Genomic DNA, 18,808 nt, shown 5'->3' on the forward strand with positions numbered 1-18,808 from the left:
GATCTTTCTTGGCTTTAATATTCTGCTTGTACAAATAGGAAAATCATTATTTGCTCCTTTAATTCATGTACAGATTTTTTTTAAATTGAAAAATCATGCTTCTGTGGCTTTTATGTGTTCCTGGGTGCACTGTTTGGTCTCATATTTTTTTGCTTTTCTGATTTTCCTTTTGTCCAGGTGTTCACTGTTTTCTTCAGCAAATCTTATTCTTACTCTCTCTTCTTAGGGCTTCCTTTCGTTTTCTTTCTGGACACTATGGCTTCATAAATACTTTTCCCCTTGTGGCTCATTTGTGGGGCTTGATATTGTTATTGAAATACTGCTAACGGTGATAACCCTTCAGATGATTAAAAGGAAAATAACTCATTTGCTTCTGATGTCAAAGAAAGACTTCAGGTACCTCCTGGGAGATTGTGGAAATTGACTGTTTTCTAGCTCTTCCTTTATCTGAAGGATGGGCAGGCAGCCTTAGCTCATTAGTGTCAAAAAGGGAGTTTACCGTACACTTCTTCCTGAATTCATCTCTGTAGGACAAATTCTGGTACTAGCCCTGTGATCTTTTTTGGTCTCTAATGTATTTGCTTTAAGTTGGAGAAGAAGCTTTATACTATCCAGTTTTTTCCTCAAATAATTACCATCCCTCAAACCTTAGAATCCACAGATGGATTAAAATGGGAAAGGGTTAAGAGAGAAGGTGAGAGGGGAGTGCTGGTACTGGGGCTTGAACCGAGGACTTAGATACTGTCCTTTAGCTTTTTTGTTCAAGACTAGCATTCTACCACTTGAGCCAGTGTTCCATTGCTGGATTTTTTTAGTGATTAATTGAAGAGAATGCAACTTTCCTTCTCAGGCTGGTTTTATTTAAACCATAGTCTTTCTGAACTATCAGAGGCTTACTCCTCCAGGTGTCCTGGCCTTTTAGTAAATGTAATTCAAGGTTTAAAAAATTTTTCTTAATTCTCAATAGCACCCCAGTATATGTAATTATGATGTCAACTGTGATGTATTCCTCATTTTTATAACAAATATACCTGGTATCATTAATAGGTCACCACTTAGTCTCATGTGACTAGTGATCTGTAGCTGATAGTCCATAATAGATGCTTTACTCTATTTGAGTATTTATATAATGTTAATGTTAAGAATATAAGATGCAGTCTCATTTCTTTTAGTAAAACTCTGGGGTTTCTTTTATTATTTTGCAAGAGATAGACCATAGTTTTTTTTTGGGGGGGGGGCAGTCCTGGGCCTTGGACTCAGGGCCTGAGCACTGTCCCTGGATTCTTTTTGCTCAAGGCTAGCACTCTGCCGCTTGAGCCACAGCGCCACTTCTGACCATTTTCTGTATATGTGGTGCTGGGGAATCGAACCCAGGACTTCATGTATATGAGGCAAGCACTCTTGCCACTAGGCCATATTCCCAGCCCTAGACCATAGATTTTTGTTGATGGACTTTACATTTATGATTTCTAAAGATTTTTGTTGTTGTTGTTGTTGGTCATGGGGCTTGAAAACTCTGGGCTTGGGCGATGTTCCTGAGCTCTTCAGCTCAAGGCTAGTGCTCTACCACTTGAGCCACAGCACTAACTTCCGGTTTTCTGATGGATAATTGGAGATGAGAGTCTCATGGACTTTCCTGCCCGGCCTCCTAAGTAGCTAGGATTACAGGTGTGAGCCACCAGCATCTGGCATCATTTCTAAATTTATGTTCCTATCCTGGACTTTTTCCTCCCCTATTTCCAGCTTCATGTTTTTGCCTCATAAACGTCTTAAAATTTCATGTAACTCATTTGTGTGCCCCTAACTATCTCCATGTTCTTGAGAGTAGGGTACCTTTTTTATTGCTTAGGTCAAAAATCCTGCTCTCATCCTTTCCTATCCCGTACTAATTCACCAGTGTTGTTGGTCCTGTTTTCTAAATTTAATTTACAGTCCAAACAATGTTGCCTTGAGCCTGTAGATTTTTTGGGGCATATTTGTATTAACATTTTTGTTTGTATGGTGTTATTATACTTCATTTACTTTGATTTGTTTTGAGACAGAGCCAGTTATTTAACCCAGGCCGATGTGGAATTGATGATCTTCCTGTCTCAGCCCTCCCAAATACTAGATTGTAGCTGAGAGCCACCATATTCAGCTTTGTTTTATTTCTTAAATTGGTCTTTTCATTTTTATATTGTATACTTTTTAATACCGTTTCATATTTTTTATAGTCTCCCTTACCAAAAAAAGTACTTCTGCCAACTTTTAACTTTTGTTCTCTTTGAGTCTGTACCTCTCTGTGCTTCTGTCATTTGAATCCTTTTACAGAACTTATGCCAATCATTTTTTGAATGTTGAATTGGTTAATGAACCTAGTGCTTTTTTCTCTTAATACTACACATACAAACTCCAAATCATTTTGGGAGGGACTGTTCTTTTTTGTTAGTGTACCCACGTGAAAGTTTTCTAATTTGCATTATGATATTTTGGAGGTATTTAAAAGTGCTTTATCACCAAGTAGTGAGATATGAACTCAGGGCATTGTACTTGCTAGGTAAGGGTAGTCCCTGGGCACTCTTTTTTTTTTTTTTTTTTTTGCCAGTCCTGTGGCTTGAACTGAGCACTGTCCCTGGCTTTTTTCCCCCCCCTCAAGGTTAGCACTCTACCATTTGAGCCACAGCACTACTTCATGCCTTTTCTGTTTATATAGTGTTGAGGAATCGAACCCAGGGCTTCATGCATGCTAGGCAAGCATTCTACCACTAGGCCACATTCCCATTCTGGGCCCTATTTTCCTTTCCCTCCCTCCATTCCTCCCTCTCTGGGCTGATTTTGAGCTTTGGTCCTTATATCTCTGTCTCCTGTACGGTATTTTTTGAGTTTTCACGTATAATTAAGTTATTTCTTTCCTGTTTTACTTCTAAAATTTATGTTAAAATGAGGTCTGAATAAAATTGATTCTTTGACATTTATGAATACATGGTCTGCCATGTATTCACTTTTTGGTTGTATCCTCTATACGAGGGTATGTACTTGGAATTATTTGTCATAGTTTTTCTTTTTTTGTCATAGTTTTCTGTTCCTTGTAGTTAACTTTTTTACTTACTGGTTGGCTTAACTAAATAGTAAACTAAGTGAAATGCTAAATTATCCATGTCTGGCAGCTTAGTATTTTATTAGCATACATAGGTTATACATGGTCATTTCCTTGTGATATTTCCCCACCTGCATATAATTTATCCTGATCAGCCTCATCCTTTCATCACTCTCTCTCTCATTCCACTTCCTACTTCTCAAATCACTCCAACAGCTTTATTGATCTAGTTTTCTTCTCCTAATTTCACTAGCACTCTTCTCATTGGTGCTTACTCCCTCCAACAGAGGCTGTCCTACTTCCCTGTTAATTCTTTCCTATTTGTAATCTATATTAGTGGCACCATGGGTTTCACTGTTATTTCTGATGTGCATATATTACATTTTGTTCAGAATAACCTTCTGTTTGTTATTTCCCAACTCCTTATTGAACAGCAGCTTTTATTGAGTTTTTCTGGCTATTTTCAGTATAATTGAAGTTGTACTTTTTTTTTCAATAATTAAATACTAATTTTATTCCTGATGACATTCTACTAGAACTTTGTATGTTGAAGCTCATAATCTTTTTCTTTCCTTCTTGTCAAAGTGAAGTGCAGAGGTGTTACAGTTTTTGTAAGGCAAGTACATTTCTTTCTTCTTCTTTTTTTTTTTTTACATTTCTTTTGGGGGGGGTTTACTACATTTCACAGTATACATTTTGACATTCAAAATGATGAAAATTGTCCTTCTACTCTACATAGCTTAAGAAGTCTATGATCTTTAATTAACAACACAGACACTTTCTCCATTTTGGGTGATAAGTGCTTTACGCACTCTACCTCTTGAGCCATGGCACCACTTCCAGCTTTTTCTTTATATGTGGTGCTGGGGAATTGAACCCAGGGCTTCCTGCATGCTAGGCAAGTACTCAACCGCTAAGCCACATTCTCAGCTCCATTTCTTTTGTTTAGCAACATCCATTCCCTCTTTTACTCATTCCTTCCTTCCCAATCCCACCCATGAGATGCTTCATTCCCTTTCCTCAGTGTCCAGTGTAGCTATGGTTCCCTCTGCTATTTTATTATTGTTATTACTGTTACTATTCTCACACTTTGAAGTTGTACTTTTAGTTTAATATTGTTATAGCTTTTTAAAAACTTTGTTTCTTATCAGTGTATATAACTTTTAAACAGTGGTTTTTGAAATTTATAATAATATGGTTCTATCAGTCTTTGATTTGTGCATGTCTCCATTAATTTTAACTTTTTGTATACTTGTGTTTAGGTGTTTTTTTTTTAATCAATCTGTGTATGACAAGATTAGATAAAATTCTGAGGACCTGGCATGGCAGCTCCTACCTATAATTTTACCTGCTTGAAAAGCAGAAATAGTAGAACCAATTGAGATTTCAAGTCTATCCCAGGCAAAAAGTTAGAGAGATGGTATTTAAAAAAAAAAGCCAGGTCCAGGCCCAGTGGCTTCAGCCTGTAATTGTGAAGAAATAAAATGGTAGACTCTTACTTATGTTAGACACTGGTGCTTTTCAAAGTGCTGATACCGTATCAGTAGTCAAGTTCACCAGCGAAATTGTTAGAAATGGAAATTCAGTTTTCACTTCAGATAGGTAGTTAGGGCCCAGTTACCAGTATGGATAGGTAGTCTAGGTGGTTTTGATGCTAGTTAACATTTGAGGACCACAGAGTTCCACATTGAACAGTATGCTGCAGATTACTTAATGTGCTTCGTTGGTAGTTAAGTATACTAGTCATTGTCAAAACTCCTATTTGATTAGTAATAAACATGACAATACTTCTTTTTGTGTGCCAGTCCTTGGGTTTGAATTCAGGGTCTTGGCATTGTCTCTGAACTTTCTTGCTCGAGGCTCTACCACTTGAGCCACCACTTCACTTTTGGCTTTTATGCTGCCTTTGAACTGCCTGCCATCCTCAGATCTCAGCCTGTTGAGTTGCTAGGATTACAGATGTGAGCCGCTAGCGTGGTGACTGTGTTAGAATAGCTTATGTTTGTTGATGGTTCTATAAGCCAGCAGAACCTGTGTCTAGTACTTGCTTGTGTGTTTGTGTTTCCTGCTACTTGAACTGGGAGTTTTACTTGGATGAGATCTTACATGCATAAATCTCATCTGTAATTTATCTCAGAAAGACGTCTAAGGTTTGTATTCCATTCCAACATGCCAGTTTGTGAGAACAATGCATCCTGGTCAGTGTCACCCACTCTCCCACCTTTTTTTGTTTTTGTTTTACTGTGGGTTGTTTTATGGGTCTCTGTGAGGCTCCAGAACAGCCAAGAAACCATCATAAATTTCCTTTAGGCTTTCATCATATCCTGTGTTTCCATGTGAAAGGTTATTTTGTATGTGAATATGAAAATAAGAAATGGAGGAAAAAATATAATTTTAATAAATGCCAAATCTTAATTTGATGCCTCTGTTTACCTTTCATTTGCTTCCACCTGAGCCACATAGCTTTCAGGCTGCTATAATTCACCATAAAAAATTCATTGGAAGGACCAAAAAGATAAAATTACAGACTCCTCACCTTAAATCCCATGTAACAGACAGTAGCATTATGGAGAGCACCTAAACTCTTCCTGAGATATAGGCCTTAGTGTTTTTTTTGTTTGTGTTTGGGTTTTTTTTGTTGTTGCTGCTGCTTGGTTGGTTGTTTGGAGATTTGGGGTCAGGTCTTCTCACTTGCTAGCACCTGACAATGCTATTTTTTATTTAAAATGTGTAAACTGAAAGTATGTTGTTGTGATTATCCCCCTAAGATATATAGAAATAATAATAACTGATTATTTAAATGAGTGTTTCAAGAACTTTGTATAGTGATGGTTTACATTATATGTGCATATAATTTAAAATTTTAACGATATTTTGTTGCATTTCTTTCTATGTTTTTCAGGAGAGAAATAGAAACAAACAATAATCGTATGGAGATGTCCTATTAAAATTACAACACTAATGATGTAGACTCTGGAAATGCCTAATAAGTCAAAGAAGACGTTAGTAAAGCTTTTTTTCTGCTTAAGGTGACATCTTTGAACACTTTAACACAAATTGACTCTTCTTGTAATGGTTTTCATCAGCGCATCTGCCCTTATCCTCTCACCAAACACACTTGAGAACTGTAACTTTGTCAAGCACTTTCTGTCCCGAAGCTTTTGCCAGTATCTGCTGTCTTTTGTAATTATGCATCCTAGCTTAAGGCACAGGAGACTGAAGGAATGCAAGGACTCATTAACTCTTTGAGTTTGTTAAGTACTAACCGTTAACCATTCATTAGAAGTGGCTCAATGATGTTAGAGTCACACTGCTTCAACCTTTTCTTTGTTGTAGTTTTTAAATTGTCAATTTTTAGCTATATGACAGATTAAAAGCAAAATAATCATGCCATATTTAGTCCTGAAGTTCAAGTCTAAATGTTTATGTGGAAAATTATTGTAGTAAACTTTTAATATGGCAAAGCAACCTTAAGCTCTATTTTAGCCAAATGAAACATAATCTGAAATTATATTAGAACATTTCCCTGTCTTCAAACTGTTTGGTGTAACAGAATATTGATATGCAGCTTGGTGGATTGCACCAAATAATGCACATTCTTCTTCCCCTCCTTTCCCTAATTACATGTACACTGAGAAATGTGCATTTGTCTGAGGAATTATTTTGTTTGCTATCACTTAATGAATCTCAAAATTTTGAGTAAATGTACCTCAGTCTAATCAGACTTTTTATGACCTTTCTAACTACATTTAAAACCCTTAATTCCTATTTCTGGGTGTTTGCAAGCCTGATTGCTATCATGAAGTAAAAAATTTATTACTCTAGGTATTCACTAGCTAAATAAACATAGTTCTTGTTTAGCAAGCATATACAGCTCCTCACCTCTTTTCTCCAGCTTTTGCAGTGTCCTGGCATCTTTAAAATACTTTGAAAATATGGCCTTGATCCATGAATTAAATCAGTATCTAAGTGAATGTGTTGATGTTTTATTGATCAGATCTATATAAGTGGGAATACAGCATATATCTGGGTATTCTTGTAGTTATCTTTATAACATCTTGTTTTTTTCATTAATTACATATCAACATTAATTTTGTATCTTGAAACAAATTGATTTTGTATAATTGAATGTGTTATGCGTCTGTATTAACTGATTTGATGGCATAAGGTTATAACAATAATATCCCTTCCCTTATATACTGTTCCAAAAGGAGAAAGCTATGTAGAATGAATGATATGTTAAGGGTGAAAAATAGCAATACAGTAGATTTGAATACCTTGCATTACTCCTTTTATGTTTACATCATGTTTAGAAATGTTTTTATTTGCTATGGTCTCATTACTTCAGCTCAAAAACTTAGTGACAGGTATTTGAGGCTTTCATTTGTGTAATTTTTTTTGTACAATATTTTCTTAAAGTGTACAAATACTGTTTCACTAGAATACAGTATTTGTAGATAACTGTAGCTACTTCACAATTATTCGGTAGTCCCAGTATAGTTCTGTCAATGTTTACTGAAGGGAACATCAAAATGTTTATGATATAAAATAAAGACTTTCTTCAAGGAAAATTGCACCTATTTTACCTATTTGAGACTAAGCCATGAAATCTTGTAACATGTCTCTTAGCTATTTATAATGAAAATCGGCATTTGGGTATAGTCACCACAGCAATGTTCTATATCCCTAAGATTGTACAGATAGGACACATCAAAGATGACTGTTGTCATTCTGGAAAGTCCTATTAGAGAAAACTGTAAAAAGGCGACCTTGTAGGAAGGAGCTAAGTCCTGTCCCTGAGGTTCTCTTTTTCTTGGTGCTTTATTAGCAACTCTGGATATTTTTATAAAACTAGTTACATTACAAATGGATTCAAACTTGTTTAATTTACCATTCGGTTTCTATGTAAGAAATGTCATGGGGACACCCAGCAAGCAGGCTGACTGCAGTAGACTCGGACCTGTCCAGAGTAGTTGGGAGTCTATGCCTGGTGAGGAGTGAGTACATCCCAGTGCCTTTAACCTGGATATCTGATCTTAAGTGGAATGGGTGCAGCATTCCTGTGGAAAAAACAAGGTCTTTGCAGCGGATACATTTGTGGTTTTCTCATTCTAGGTTTTCCCCAAAGCACCAACCTTCTCTTCCTTCTTGGTCGTTCATTGTATTACAAGATATTTTTTTTCTCTAAATGAAATTATTACAGGTGGTCTCCAGAGCACAGCTAGTGGAAAGTTGTCTAACTGTGGGGACCAAAAGGGAGAGAGCCTGGGCTCTACCGGAGGAGACACACAGTCACATGTTTGAGTCATCATTACTGAAGACATTATTAGCCCCGTAAATTTCTTGCTTAATGTTTTTCGATTTCTGATTTGAATGGTTCTTATTTTAAAGCCACCTTCTGTGGGTATTTCATTTTGAAAGGCATTATAGTTTGTATATTTAACAGTAAGGGGGGAAAAATGTAACCAAAATTGTATTCTTTCTCTGTATACATTGGTACTTGAAGATTCCTTTAAAAAATTACAAAAAACACCCAGCCCTTTTCGTACTTAATTCTTCATTTTACGTCAGTGATCTTTCTAATTCAAAAGCTGTGTTATTTTCTGAGTACCATGCATGGGGGTTAAGATGATATTAAAGTTTTCAATTAAAAAAAAGAATCAGTTTAAGACATTTAATCACTTCAAGTGCATTCTGCATCCTTTGGGAGAAAAATAAGTTTGAGAGATTTAAGAGAATTGTGTTTTCATTAAGTTTTGCATATCTTTGTTATGCCATGTAAATTCCCTTTTTCATATAATTAAAGGAAGGTTATGATGGAATGATTAATTCATTTACATCCACTTGTAGCAGTTACATGAGAATTTGAATTTTGTCGTGTTTGGGTTTGTTCATTCCTGTGAATGATGGTACAGTTAGGTGAGATTTTCTGTTATGGTACCCAAACTCACCATTGGTCCTCTTTAATCTTTGAGGGTTTCAATAAAAATTGTTCACTCATATCTGTGTTCTTTCTGTTTTATCTGTATAAATAAATAGGTATTGTCTGCTGAAAACAAAAACATTTTGCCTACTATTCTGTGGGCTTTCTGATTGCCATGCTTTTGTAAATGTAAGTAACCTAAAAATAATGTTTAAGTCAAGTAAGGGAGTTAAGAGAAGGAGGATATCAGTTTAATACTAAATACTAAAAGCAAAAGGGTAAAAAGAAGACCTTATTTTTATGCTGTAGAAAAAAGTGGAATCTGTTTTCTGGTAACCATAACTTGCCATTAGGTCTCAAGGAATGTTTTTCTTTCTTTCTTTTTTTTTTTTTTTGGCCAGTCCTGGGCCTTGGACTCAGAGCCTGAGCACTGTCCCTGGCTTCTTCCCGCTCAAGGCTAGCACTCTGCCACCTGAGCCACAGCGCCGCTTTTGGCCGTTTTCTGTATATGTGGTGCTGGGGAATCGAACCTAGGGCCTCGTGTATCCGAGGCAGGCACTCTTGCCACTAGGCTATATCCCCAGCCCCCTATTTATTCATTTCTTTCCTTTAGTCTATCTACTGGTGAGAGTGAGATTGAAGTCACAGCTACATTGTGTATTAGACTGTCTCTTCCTTTATGTCTTGTATTATGTCCTTTATGGTCTTCACTAGGCTGGGGATGTAGGCAAGCGAGGATAGGTACTCCCTCTCCTCACTTGCATTTTGTCTTCTTGAGCTATGTGCCCTTTTAGAAGAACAAATCTCTTCCTCTCAGTGTTGCTCATCAGAGATTGTCAGGAGGAGTGATTTGGGACCACTACTGGTTAGAATAGCTTTGTTTCCCTGCTTGTTCCCATCTAGCGTTTGCTGATTAGAGTTGACTCTGAACAGCGTTGCTCTGTGAAGTTGCTCCTAGGGCTCTTGCCAAGTTCAGCTGCGTATTGTAGCCCCCAGGAGGGCCACACAAATTGTTGGGCAACAAATTGTTGTGAATGGAGCAGACATGGCAGGTCCTCCATGACTATTGTTTTCCATGGTCCAATCTCTGCATACAGCCATGAGTATTTATGCTGTCCCCCAACCTTCTTAACTGGTTGCTAGAAACACCAGTCTGGAAGGGAAAATGAGTTGCATTTCAAGTCTCCAAGTCCAATTCTACTACATACATTTTGCCAATGGGCTTGTTTCCACAAGGGCCACACAGGCCACAAGGTAGATGCTGGCTGGAATAAGGATTTATGTTTTTCAGAAAAGCAGTTTGGATGTGACATTCTCAAGATGGCTACACCTGGGATACATGTGAGGTGTGTCCTCTGTAATTTCTCCTGTACCGCATCACAAGTTTACATGGAGAAGTGCAGGGTAAAAGTGCTGACCCAGCATGTAGCTCCAGAGCCAGCTGTTTACACTCCTTTTCTGTTCCACAACCCTTTCTTTTTTTCTTTTATGCTAGTATGCAGAGGAAAATAACAAAATTTAGAAGGAAAATTCTAGCCTTCTGATACAGACACTTCTTCCAAAGTATACTTCATTTTGGTTCTGTTGTTGGTTATAGGTTTTTAATGAATAATTATTTATTTATTGTCAAAGTGATGTACAGAGGGGTTACAGTTTCATACGTTAGGCCTTGGGTACATTTCTTGTACTGTTTGTAACCTCCTTCCACATTCCCTCTTCCCCTCCACCTTTCCCTCTACCCCCGTGAATTGTTCAGTTGGTTTACACCAAATGGTTTTGTAAGTATTGCTTTTGGAGTCATTTATCTCTTTATCCTTTCTCTCTCAATTTTGATATTCCCTTTCCCTTCCCTAGTTCTAGTACAAGAATATACAGTATCCAGGGTACTCAGATGAGATACAGTGATAGCGAGGGGACAACCACGGGAAGGGGATACAAGAGGAACAACAACAACAAAAAGCTACAGTTTCACATGGCATGTTGAATGTAATTACAATAGTCATATAACACTCATTTCCATAACATGGAGTTCATTTCACTTAGCATCATCTTATGTGTTCATAAGGGCATAGCTATTGGGCTCTTGTGATCTTCTGCTCTGACTAGTCTAAACCTGTGCTAATTATTCTCTAGGAGGGAAACCATAGAGTCCATGTTTCTTTGGGTCTGGCTTAGTATGAGTTTTTTCCAAGTCCTTCCATTTCTTTGCAAATGGCCAATGCCATTCTTTCTGATAGAGGCATAAAATTCCATTGTGTATATGTACCATGCTTTTTTGGCCAGTCCTGGGCCTTGGACTCAGGGCCTGAGCACTGTCCCTGGCTTCTTTTTGCTCAAGGCTAGCACTCTACCACTTGAGCCACAGAGCCACCTCTGGCTTTTTTCTATATATGTGGTGCTTGGGAATCGAACCCAGGGCTTCATGTATATGAGGCAAGCACTCTTGCCACTAGGCCATATTCCCAGCCCTATATGTACCACATTTTCCTGATCCACTCGTCTACTGAGGGGCCTCTGGGTTGGTTCCATATTTTAGCAATGACAAATTGTGCTGCGATGAACATTGTTGTACTGGTGGCTTTAGTGTGTTCTTGGTTGTGGTCTTTTGGGTAAATGCCCAAAAGTGGGGCTGCTGAGTCATAGGAGAGCTCTATGTTTAGCCTTCTGAGGAATCTCCATACTGCTTTCCAGAGTGGCTGAACCAGTTTACATTCCCACCAACAATGAAGTAGGGTTCCCTTTTGTCCACATCCTCTCCAGCATTTGTTATTTTTAGTTTTCTTGATAAAGGACATTCTTACTGGGGTAAGATGGACTCTCAATGTTGTTTTGATTTGCATTTCTTTTTTTTTTTTTTTTTTGGCCAGTCCTGTGGCTTGGACTCAGGGCCTGAGCACTGTCCCTGGCTTCTTCTTGCTCAAGGCTAGCACTCTGCCACTTGAGCCACAGCGCCACTTCTGGCCATTTTCTGTATATGTGGTGCTGGGGAATCGAACCTAGGGCCTCATGTATACAAGGCAAGCACTCTTGCCACTAGGCCATATCCCTAGCCCCAATTGATTTGCATTTCTTTTATAGCCAGTGATGTAGAGCATTTCTTCCTGTGTCTCTTAGCCATTCTCATTTCCTCATGAGAGAAGTCTCTGTTTAAGTCCTTAGTCCACTTGTTGAGGGGGTTGTTGGTTCTTTGAGGTTTTGTTTTGGAGGAATTTAATTTTTTTAGTTCTACATATATTTTAGATCTGAGGCCTTTGTCTGTTGTATGGCTTGTAACGATCTTCTCCCAGTCTGTGGGCTTTCTGTTTATCTTGCAAGCTATGTCCTTTGCCTTGCAGAAGCTCTGCAGTTTGATGCAGTCCCATTTGTCCAACCTTTCTTTGATTTGTTGTGTTTCTGGGCCTTTATTAAGGAAGTTTCGTCCTGTGCCAAGGAGCCCAAGCGTTTTTGTCCTATTCCTTCTTGTACTGTTTTTGGGGTATCTAATTTTACTCCGAGGTCTTTGATCCATTTGGAATTGATTTTGGTGCAGGGTGATATATAAGGATCTAGTTTTAATTTCTAAAACCTTTTATTTTTATTTTTTTTTCTGTTTTTGGCCAGTGGTGGCGCTTGGACTCAGAGCCAGAGCAGCACTGCCCCTGGCTTCTTTTTGCTCAAGGCTAGCACTCTGCAACTGGAGCCACAGCGCCCCTTCTGGCCTTTTCTATATATGTGGTGCTGAGGAATTGAACCCAGGACTTCATATATACGAGGCAAGCACTCTTGCCACTAGGCCAAATTCCCAGCCCCCACTACAACCTTTTCTAATACCTAGTCATTGAGGTTACAGCCACACCATTGAGCCTTTGTAGGCTCAGGACTGATGTGCTTTTTCTTGCTCACTGCTCTGGTAACCAGATTCTCTCCTGGCTACTATATGTCCGGTAGTGGACTTCAGTGTATTTCCTGAGTCACCCAGTGCTGAGAAGCCATTTCTGACTGTTTTGCTTTCTAGTGGCGTAGAAGCTGTGAAGGGCTGCTTTCTTGTAATCAGCCATTCTGTCCCACTATGTAGTTGGCACTGATGGTTTTTCTTTCTGTAAATGCTCCTAAATTTCAACTGGGTTTTCACACTGAGGGAGTTGCTTACAGAGAGATGATAGTGAAATAAGTTCAGTTAACTGGGCTTCCAATTTCTATCTATGTTATGTAAAAAGACAAGATGGAGTTAGAGAAGGAGAAAAGGAATTCAAAGTCAGGATGAATTCAAAGAAGCAAGAGCGTTAAGCATTGAAGCTCATTACAGTTGTTCTTTGAGGCTTGGAGAATCAGTGCCATTGGATTCCATTTTTATATTATTGGCTCTTCTAGATATTGCATATCAAGTCTGTTGGCTCTTGGCTTATGTTATGCTGGACATTGAAAATATATTTTATTTTTTTAGAAAAAGCTTTTGCATAAGAGATCAAGATCAACTACCTTTACCTGGATGCTTTAATACACAACAAAGGTACTGCAATAGATGGCCATGATTTCTCATGCTGCTTGCCACCAATGAGTGGGTTGAGAGATGAAACAAATCTCTCTCTCTTCAGAGCGCTTCATTTCATCACATGAATGGCATCATGTAGGAAGGTCTTATGTTTGTTTCTATTTCTGGGTCACATAGGATTCCAAACTTAAAATAGCTAAGCCGCACATCATGGTTGAAACACATTGCGGAATAAAATCCCCTCACCTCATGGTCCGAAGTGAAAAGGATGAAGAGAACAGGCTGGGTTTGGGTCATATCCATCAAAGTGAGTCCTCTCAATGAGCCAGAGACCTCCCAGGAGGCTCCATCTCTTAAAAGATTCACCGAGGCTCCATTATGCCACACTGGGGAGGAAGGCTTCATAAACCCTCTGGGAACATGTGAGATCTAGACTGTAGATAGCTTCTGTTGCCTCTCTCTATGTAGGAAGAGGAAGCCAGTGTACTGACACTTCCTGACACCTTTTCAGATTCAGTCAAGGCACAATTAATTTTATAGAGTTAAAGTTGGTAGTAATATGTTCCGTTCCAAGTGACAAGGTCAAATGTGATATTTGCTTCTTATGTTTAAATCCATTCAAAGTCATGTGAAATTTTAGATTTTTTTTTGTCAATTGTGAGGCTTGAACTCTGAGCCTGGATGGTGTTCCTGAACTCTTCAGCTCAAGGCTAGTGCTCTACCACTTGAACTGCAGCATCAGTTCTGGTTTTCTGGTGGCTAATTGGAGATAAGTGTCTCAAGGACTTTCCTTCCCATGTTGGCTTTGAACCACAATCCTCAGATCTCAGCCTCCTGAATAGTTAGAATTATAGGTGTGAGCCACTGGTGCCAGGATTTAGATTTTTTTTTTCTCCTGTCCTGGGGCTCTAACTCAGGGTCTAATCACAGTCCCTGGCTTCTTTTTGCTCAAAGCTAACACTCTGCCACTTGAGCCACAGGACCACTTCTTCCTTTTTCTGCATATAGTGCTGAAGAATTGACCCTAGGGCTTCACGTATGCTAGGCAGGCACTTTACCAATAGGCCACATTCCCAGCCCCTAGATTTTGTTTTGTTTTGTTTTTTGCCAGTCCTGGGGCTTGGACTCAGGGCCTGAGTACTGTTCCTGGCTTCTTTTCACTGAAGGATAGCACTCTGTCTCTTGAGCCACAGCGCCATATCCAGCTTTTTGTTTATGTGGTGCTGAGCAATCGAACTCAGGGCTTCATGCACGCAAGGCAAACACTCTACCACTAAGCCACATTCTCAGCCCCTAGATTTGGTTTTATATTGTCCATGTATTGCTACTTCCTCTGTCTTCTGTTCTTCCTCTACTTGGCCTTTTCTGGTTAATAACAGCAAAGGGTTGGGGTGAGGATAGAACTCAGTGGTTGGAAGCTTGCCTAGTGCACTGAGGCCCTGAGTTCAGTTTCCAGAACCCGGAAACCAAAAGCTTAGGTTTAATTTTCCCTTATGACTAAAATCTCCAAACCACTTAATTTCTTCTGTTGATTGAAAAGGACCTTCTGCTTGAGAACATTCTCCCCTGAGCCCCTTGGCTTCTGTCTTAATTTGGGTTGATTGCTTCCTGGAAACCTGCAGCTAGTTTTTGACTTCTGAGATTTATTTCCTATGCACAGCTACTTTAATTTCTTCTTTTAAAAAATTTCTTGGCTCTGTTCTTTCATATTTCTTGGATTTGCTTTTCAATTAGCTGGATGACATAATCAAGTCAATCTATTTCCATATAAATATTTTCAAGTAAATATTTCCTCACAAAAATTAAGTACATGGTAAAACTTCAGACTCTACACATGTGAACTACTTTGTTTTCTTATCACATTTGTTGACCATAGTCATGTGGCCTTTTTCCTTCTGAGCCTGGCTTAATTCATTTAAAACGATGTCCATGTCCATCCATTTCTCTGCAGATGAGATAGTATTATTCCTCCAGATGGAAGAAATATAGTTGGGAGCCTTTTCTCTTTGAAGTAGGACAGGAGTCACCCTGTAGTGTCCAGTTACCAGGAGCAGTTGACAGGCCCTTGGCGTCTTCCACAGTCTACAAGATGGAAGAGAGGGCACATTTCATGCGTTTTCTGTTAGGTGCCTGTGCCTGTGACTAGATAGACCTGCCTTCAGATAACTGTTCCCACACTCACATCAGTTTTACCAGCCTGAAGGATGTGATGGTCCTCAAGGTCCTGCATTTCTGCTGACTGCAGGCTACTAGGGAGACGGAAGCTTAAGTAGGAGATTTGTGGTCATCATAAATGTTTGATTTAACACTATGTGATAGTCCTTCCTCTCTCTCTCTCTCTGTCTCTCTGTCTCTTTCTCTCTCCCCACATATATATTATACAGATGCACACACACATTTCTTCAGTAGTCTGGAATTTTAACAATAAAGTCTGATCTACAGATCTGTGTTACTGGAAAGTGATATGATAGAAACAGAAATTGTATATCTCACCAAGTGAACAGGCAAACATTTAGTTTTTGTTACATGTAACTAAAGCTGGAGGGCAGGAAAGTATGACATGCATATATGCTTCTAAAGTTAGCTGAACCTCCATACTTGAGGGAAATGGTACGTGGAAATTAGAACAATGTAGATATCGAATTAGCATTGTAAACAGTCTTCTTCCCCCTCCCCCATTGCGTGTTCAAGAATGGGTTTTCAAAGCGGCATGGAGAAACATTGGTGGCTGTACCCACTGCAACGATCAGGAGATCCATTTACTAACCAGGGTTCCCATGGCAGCCGCCTCCTCAGATCTATTCTCACATTAGCACCTCATGTTGCAGTTGTGAGAGGTTAACCAAAGCATTAATAACAATGCCAATAATATGCGCCACGCCCCAGCTGTGGAAACAATGTTGAACTTAGGTTGTAGGAAATGGATTGTAGATCATAGCGATGCAAGAGCTGCACTAAGTAAACGGAAGTTCTGGAGACACACGTGAATTAGGTTCACGGAGGGAATCTTGGAAACACTCAGAGCTAGACATCGCCCTTTCAGCCTCCTAAGAATATACCAAATGAATTTCAGTTTGTCTGACAAAGTTGCAAGCAGACACGTTTCAGGACATACTCAAAACGAGTCAGTAATGGCCGGTGGTCAAAATCCTCATCAGGACAATCAGCAGTGACAGCTACTGATGAGGTTGGTTTAAAATCAAGAAGGGGAAGGACAGTGGAGCATGGGAAATGTGGGAAATGGGAGACTTGTCACCTGATTGTGCAAGTCAAGAGAGAAGGGAAGAGAAGGAGAGAGGGAGAGGGAGAAAGGGAAGGAGGGAGGGAGAGGAAAGAGAGAGAGAATGCCTTTCTGTTTGAAGTCCTCCTGATGCATCCTCTTGAGTGTTGGCATTACAGGCGTGGGCCACCTGTCCCCAGATTTTCTTACTTGAGACCGAATGTTGGAATGGGAGTCAGGGTCAGTAGGGGAGGGACAGCGATGTTGATATTACTGGGGTGAATCTGATGCAGTTTAGCTGGGAGTCCATGGTAGCTCTTGTCAGCAAATAAAGGATGACTGCTGGCACTAGATGCTGGAAAGCAACTTGGAGTGGTAGATCCCACCGCTGAGGAAGCCACCCGACCAAAGAGACATTTTCTCATCGGATTAGACTAGACTGGAATCCTTCAGGTTGCCCCAAATGCGGCAGCGCCAGCTTGGAGGTGATTAGCAGAGCTCAAATCAAGCCTGTTGAGCTAGGAGAGCAGGTGCCGGGGGGGGGGGGGGGTCTCTCAGATCCGCACCAACCTAGTGTTGGATACAAGACAGGAGAACAAGTGTAGGCGTACACAATCCTTCCCTCAAAAACAAGCGTCACAAATTAACATTTGGGGAGACGTTGAATCTTTGTGCTCTGATAAAATATACATTGATAATGACTTAGAAAAACAGAGCTAATTTAGGTTTTCTCTATTTGTCAAGAATTTCTTACAGGACATGGCTGACACACGCTATGGAACTCTTTTTTTTTTTTTTAATTACCCCATTTCCCTACCAAAGGATGCTTCCCACTGGGGCACAAAACCTACTGGAGTGAAGGCCTAGGAAGCGCTCCTCCGTCAGGTTGATTGGAAGAAAATAACTTTCCACAAGAGAGTAATCCCCAGTGACTGGACTCTGGAGAAGCAAGCACTTAGTGAAAAGCCCAGTGAGGGCTTCACTTGCTCCCTGGGTGGGGAACCACAATCCTCTCCTCTTGTCTTCTGCACCAACTCTCCATTACACTAACTTACTACTACAACCAGGCAGGCTTCCTAAAATGGAAAGCCCTTCTTAGATTCGCATGTTGTGCTATTTGATCCCATTGTTTCCTACTCAGTTTCACAGTGTTGTGCCCTAGTCCCCAGTTCACACCTCCTCATCCACATTCTCCCGAGAGAAACTCAGTCCTCTTCCCCTCCCAACAGCAGGTGATTTTAGCTCACAGTGGGTATGGCACAAGACATATCATTCTTGCCCCTAGCACCTACTCTTCCTCCGTTTCTTCTGTTGCTAGGCAATCAGAGTGTTTCCTACACGAACTCCAACCTAAGTGTGCTGGATCCTGGGTGCGCGGGGGTTTCATTCTCTTACCTATCCTACACTTTTTCAGGCTTTTAAATTTATTTTTTGCCATTGCATTTTGAACTCAAGACCTCATGCTAGCAAAACATGTACTCTGCCATGTGAGTATTCCACTAGACCTTTGTGCCCTGACTATCTTGTAGATCAGGTCTCAATTTTTGCCTATCTGTTTGGACTCTAATCCTCTCCATGCATACTAGTGGACCCAGTTATTGGTTGAGATGGAATCTCATGAACTTTTTCTTGCTCAGGCTGGCCTTTAGCCACAACACCCTAACCTCTTGTCAAGTAGCTAGGATCACAGGCTTGAGGCAACATACTGAGCTGAGATAATTTGTTTCACATCAATAGATCATGAATACAGTATACGTTCATAACAATACGAAGAAGACTGAACAAAAACATCATTTGAAATTCATTTTGTGTACATCTTTACCTGTATTATCTCTCCTTAGATCAGCCCTGAGATCACTTAAAGCTGACTTTAACAGAGTCGCACCTTTAGATTTTTACATGGGCTTATGTCAGTTGTCAATTTATCGACTGTCAGTGGCAACTTCATTTTTCAATACCTGCTGCACCATAATGGACAGACTGCCTTTGTAGGATCGCCCCTTGATAGCGAACATGGTGTTACTCACAGAGGGTGTTGGAAATACATTCAGAAAGGAAGGGACTTGTTGTGCTGATCACTGATGCAGGAGTGTGGAATTCCATGGTTCTTTGCCCCAG

The 18,808-nt window shown here is 39.7% G+C and overlaps 1 protein-coding gene across 1 annotated transcript in view; it reads left to right on the forward strand.

Moving 5' to 3' along the window:
• Positions 1-9,076, forward strand: part of Ythdf3 (YTH N6-methyladenosine RNA binding protein 3) — a 34,869-nt gene extending 25,793 nt beyond the window's left edge. Inside the window, 1 exon segment of the mRNA XM_048358364.1 lies at positions 5,979-9,076. Within this exon segment, the coding sequence (XP_048214321.1) occupies positions 5,979-6,002 (24 nt within the window). The 3' untranslated portion in view covers positions 6,003-9,076.
• Positions 9,077-18,808: the final 9,732 nt, after the last annotated feature.

This window comes from Perognathus longimembris, chromosome 12 (genome assembly GCF_023159225.1).
Source record: "Perognathus longimembris pacificus isolate PPM17 chromosome 12, ASM2315922v1, whole genome shotgun sequence".
NCBI classification, from domain to species: domain Eukaryota; kingdom Metazoa; phylum Chordata; class Mammalia; order Rodentia; family Heteromyidae; genus Perognathus; species Perognathus longimembris.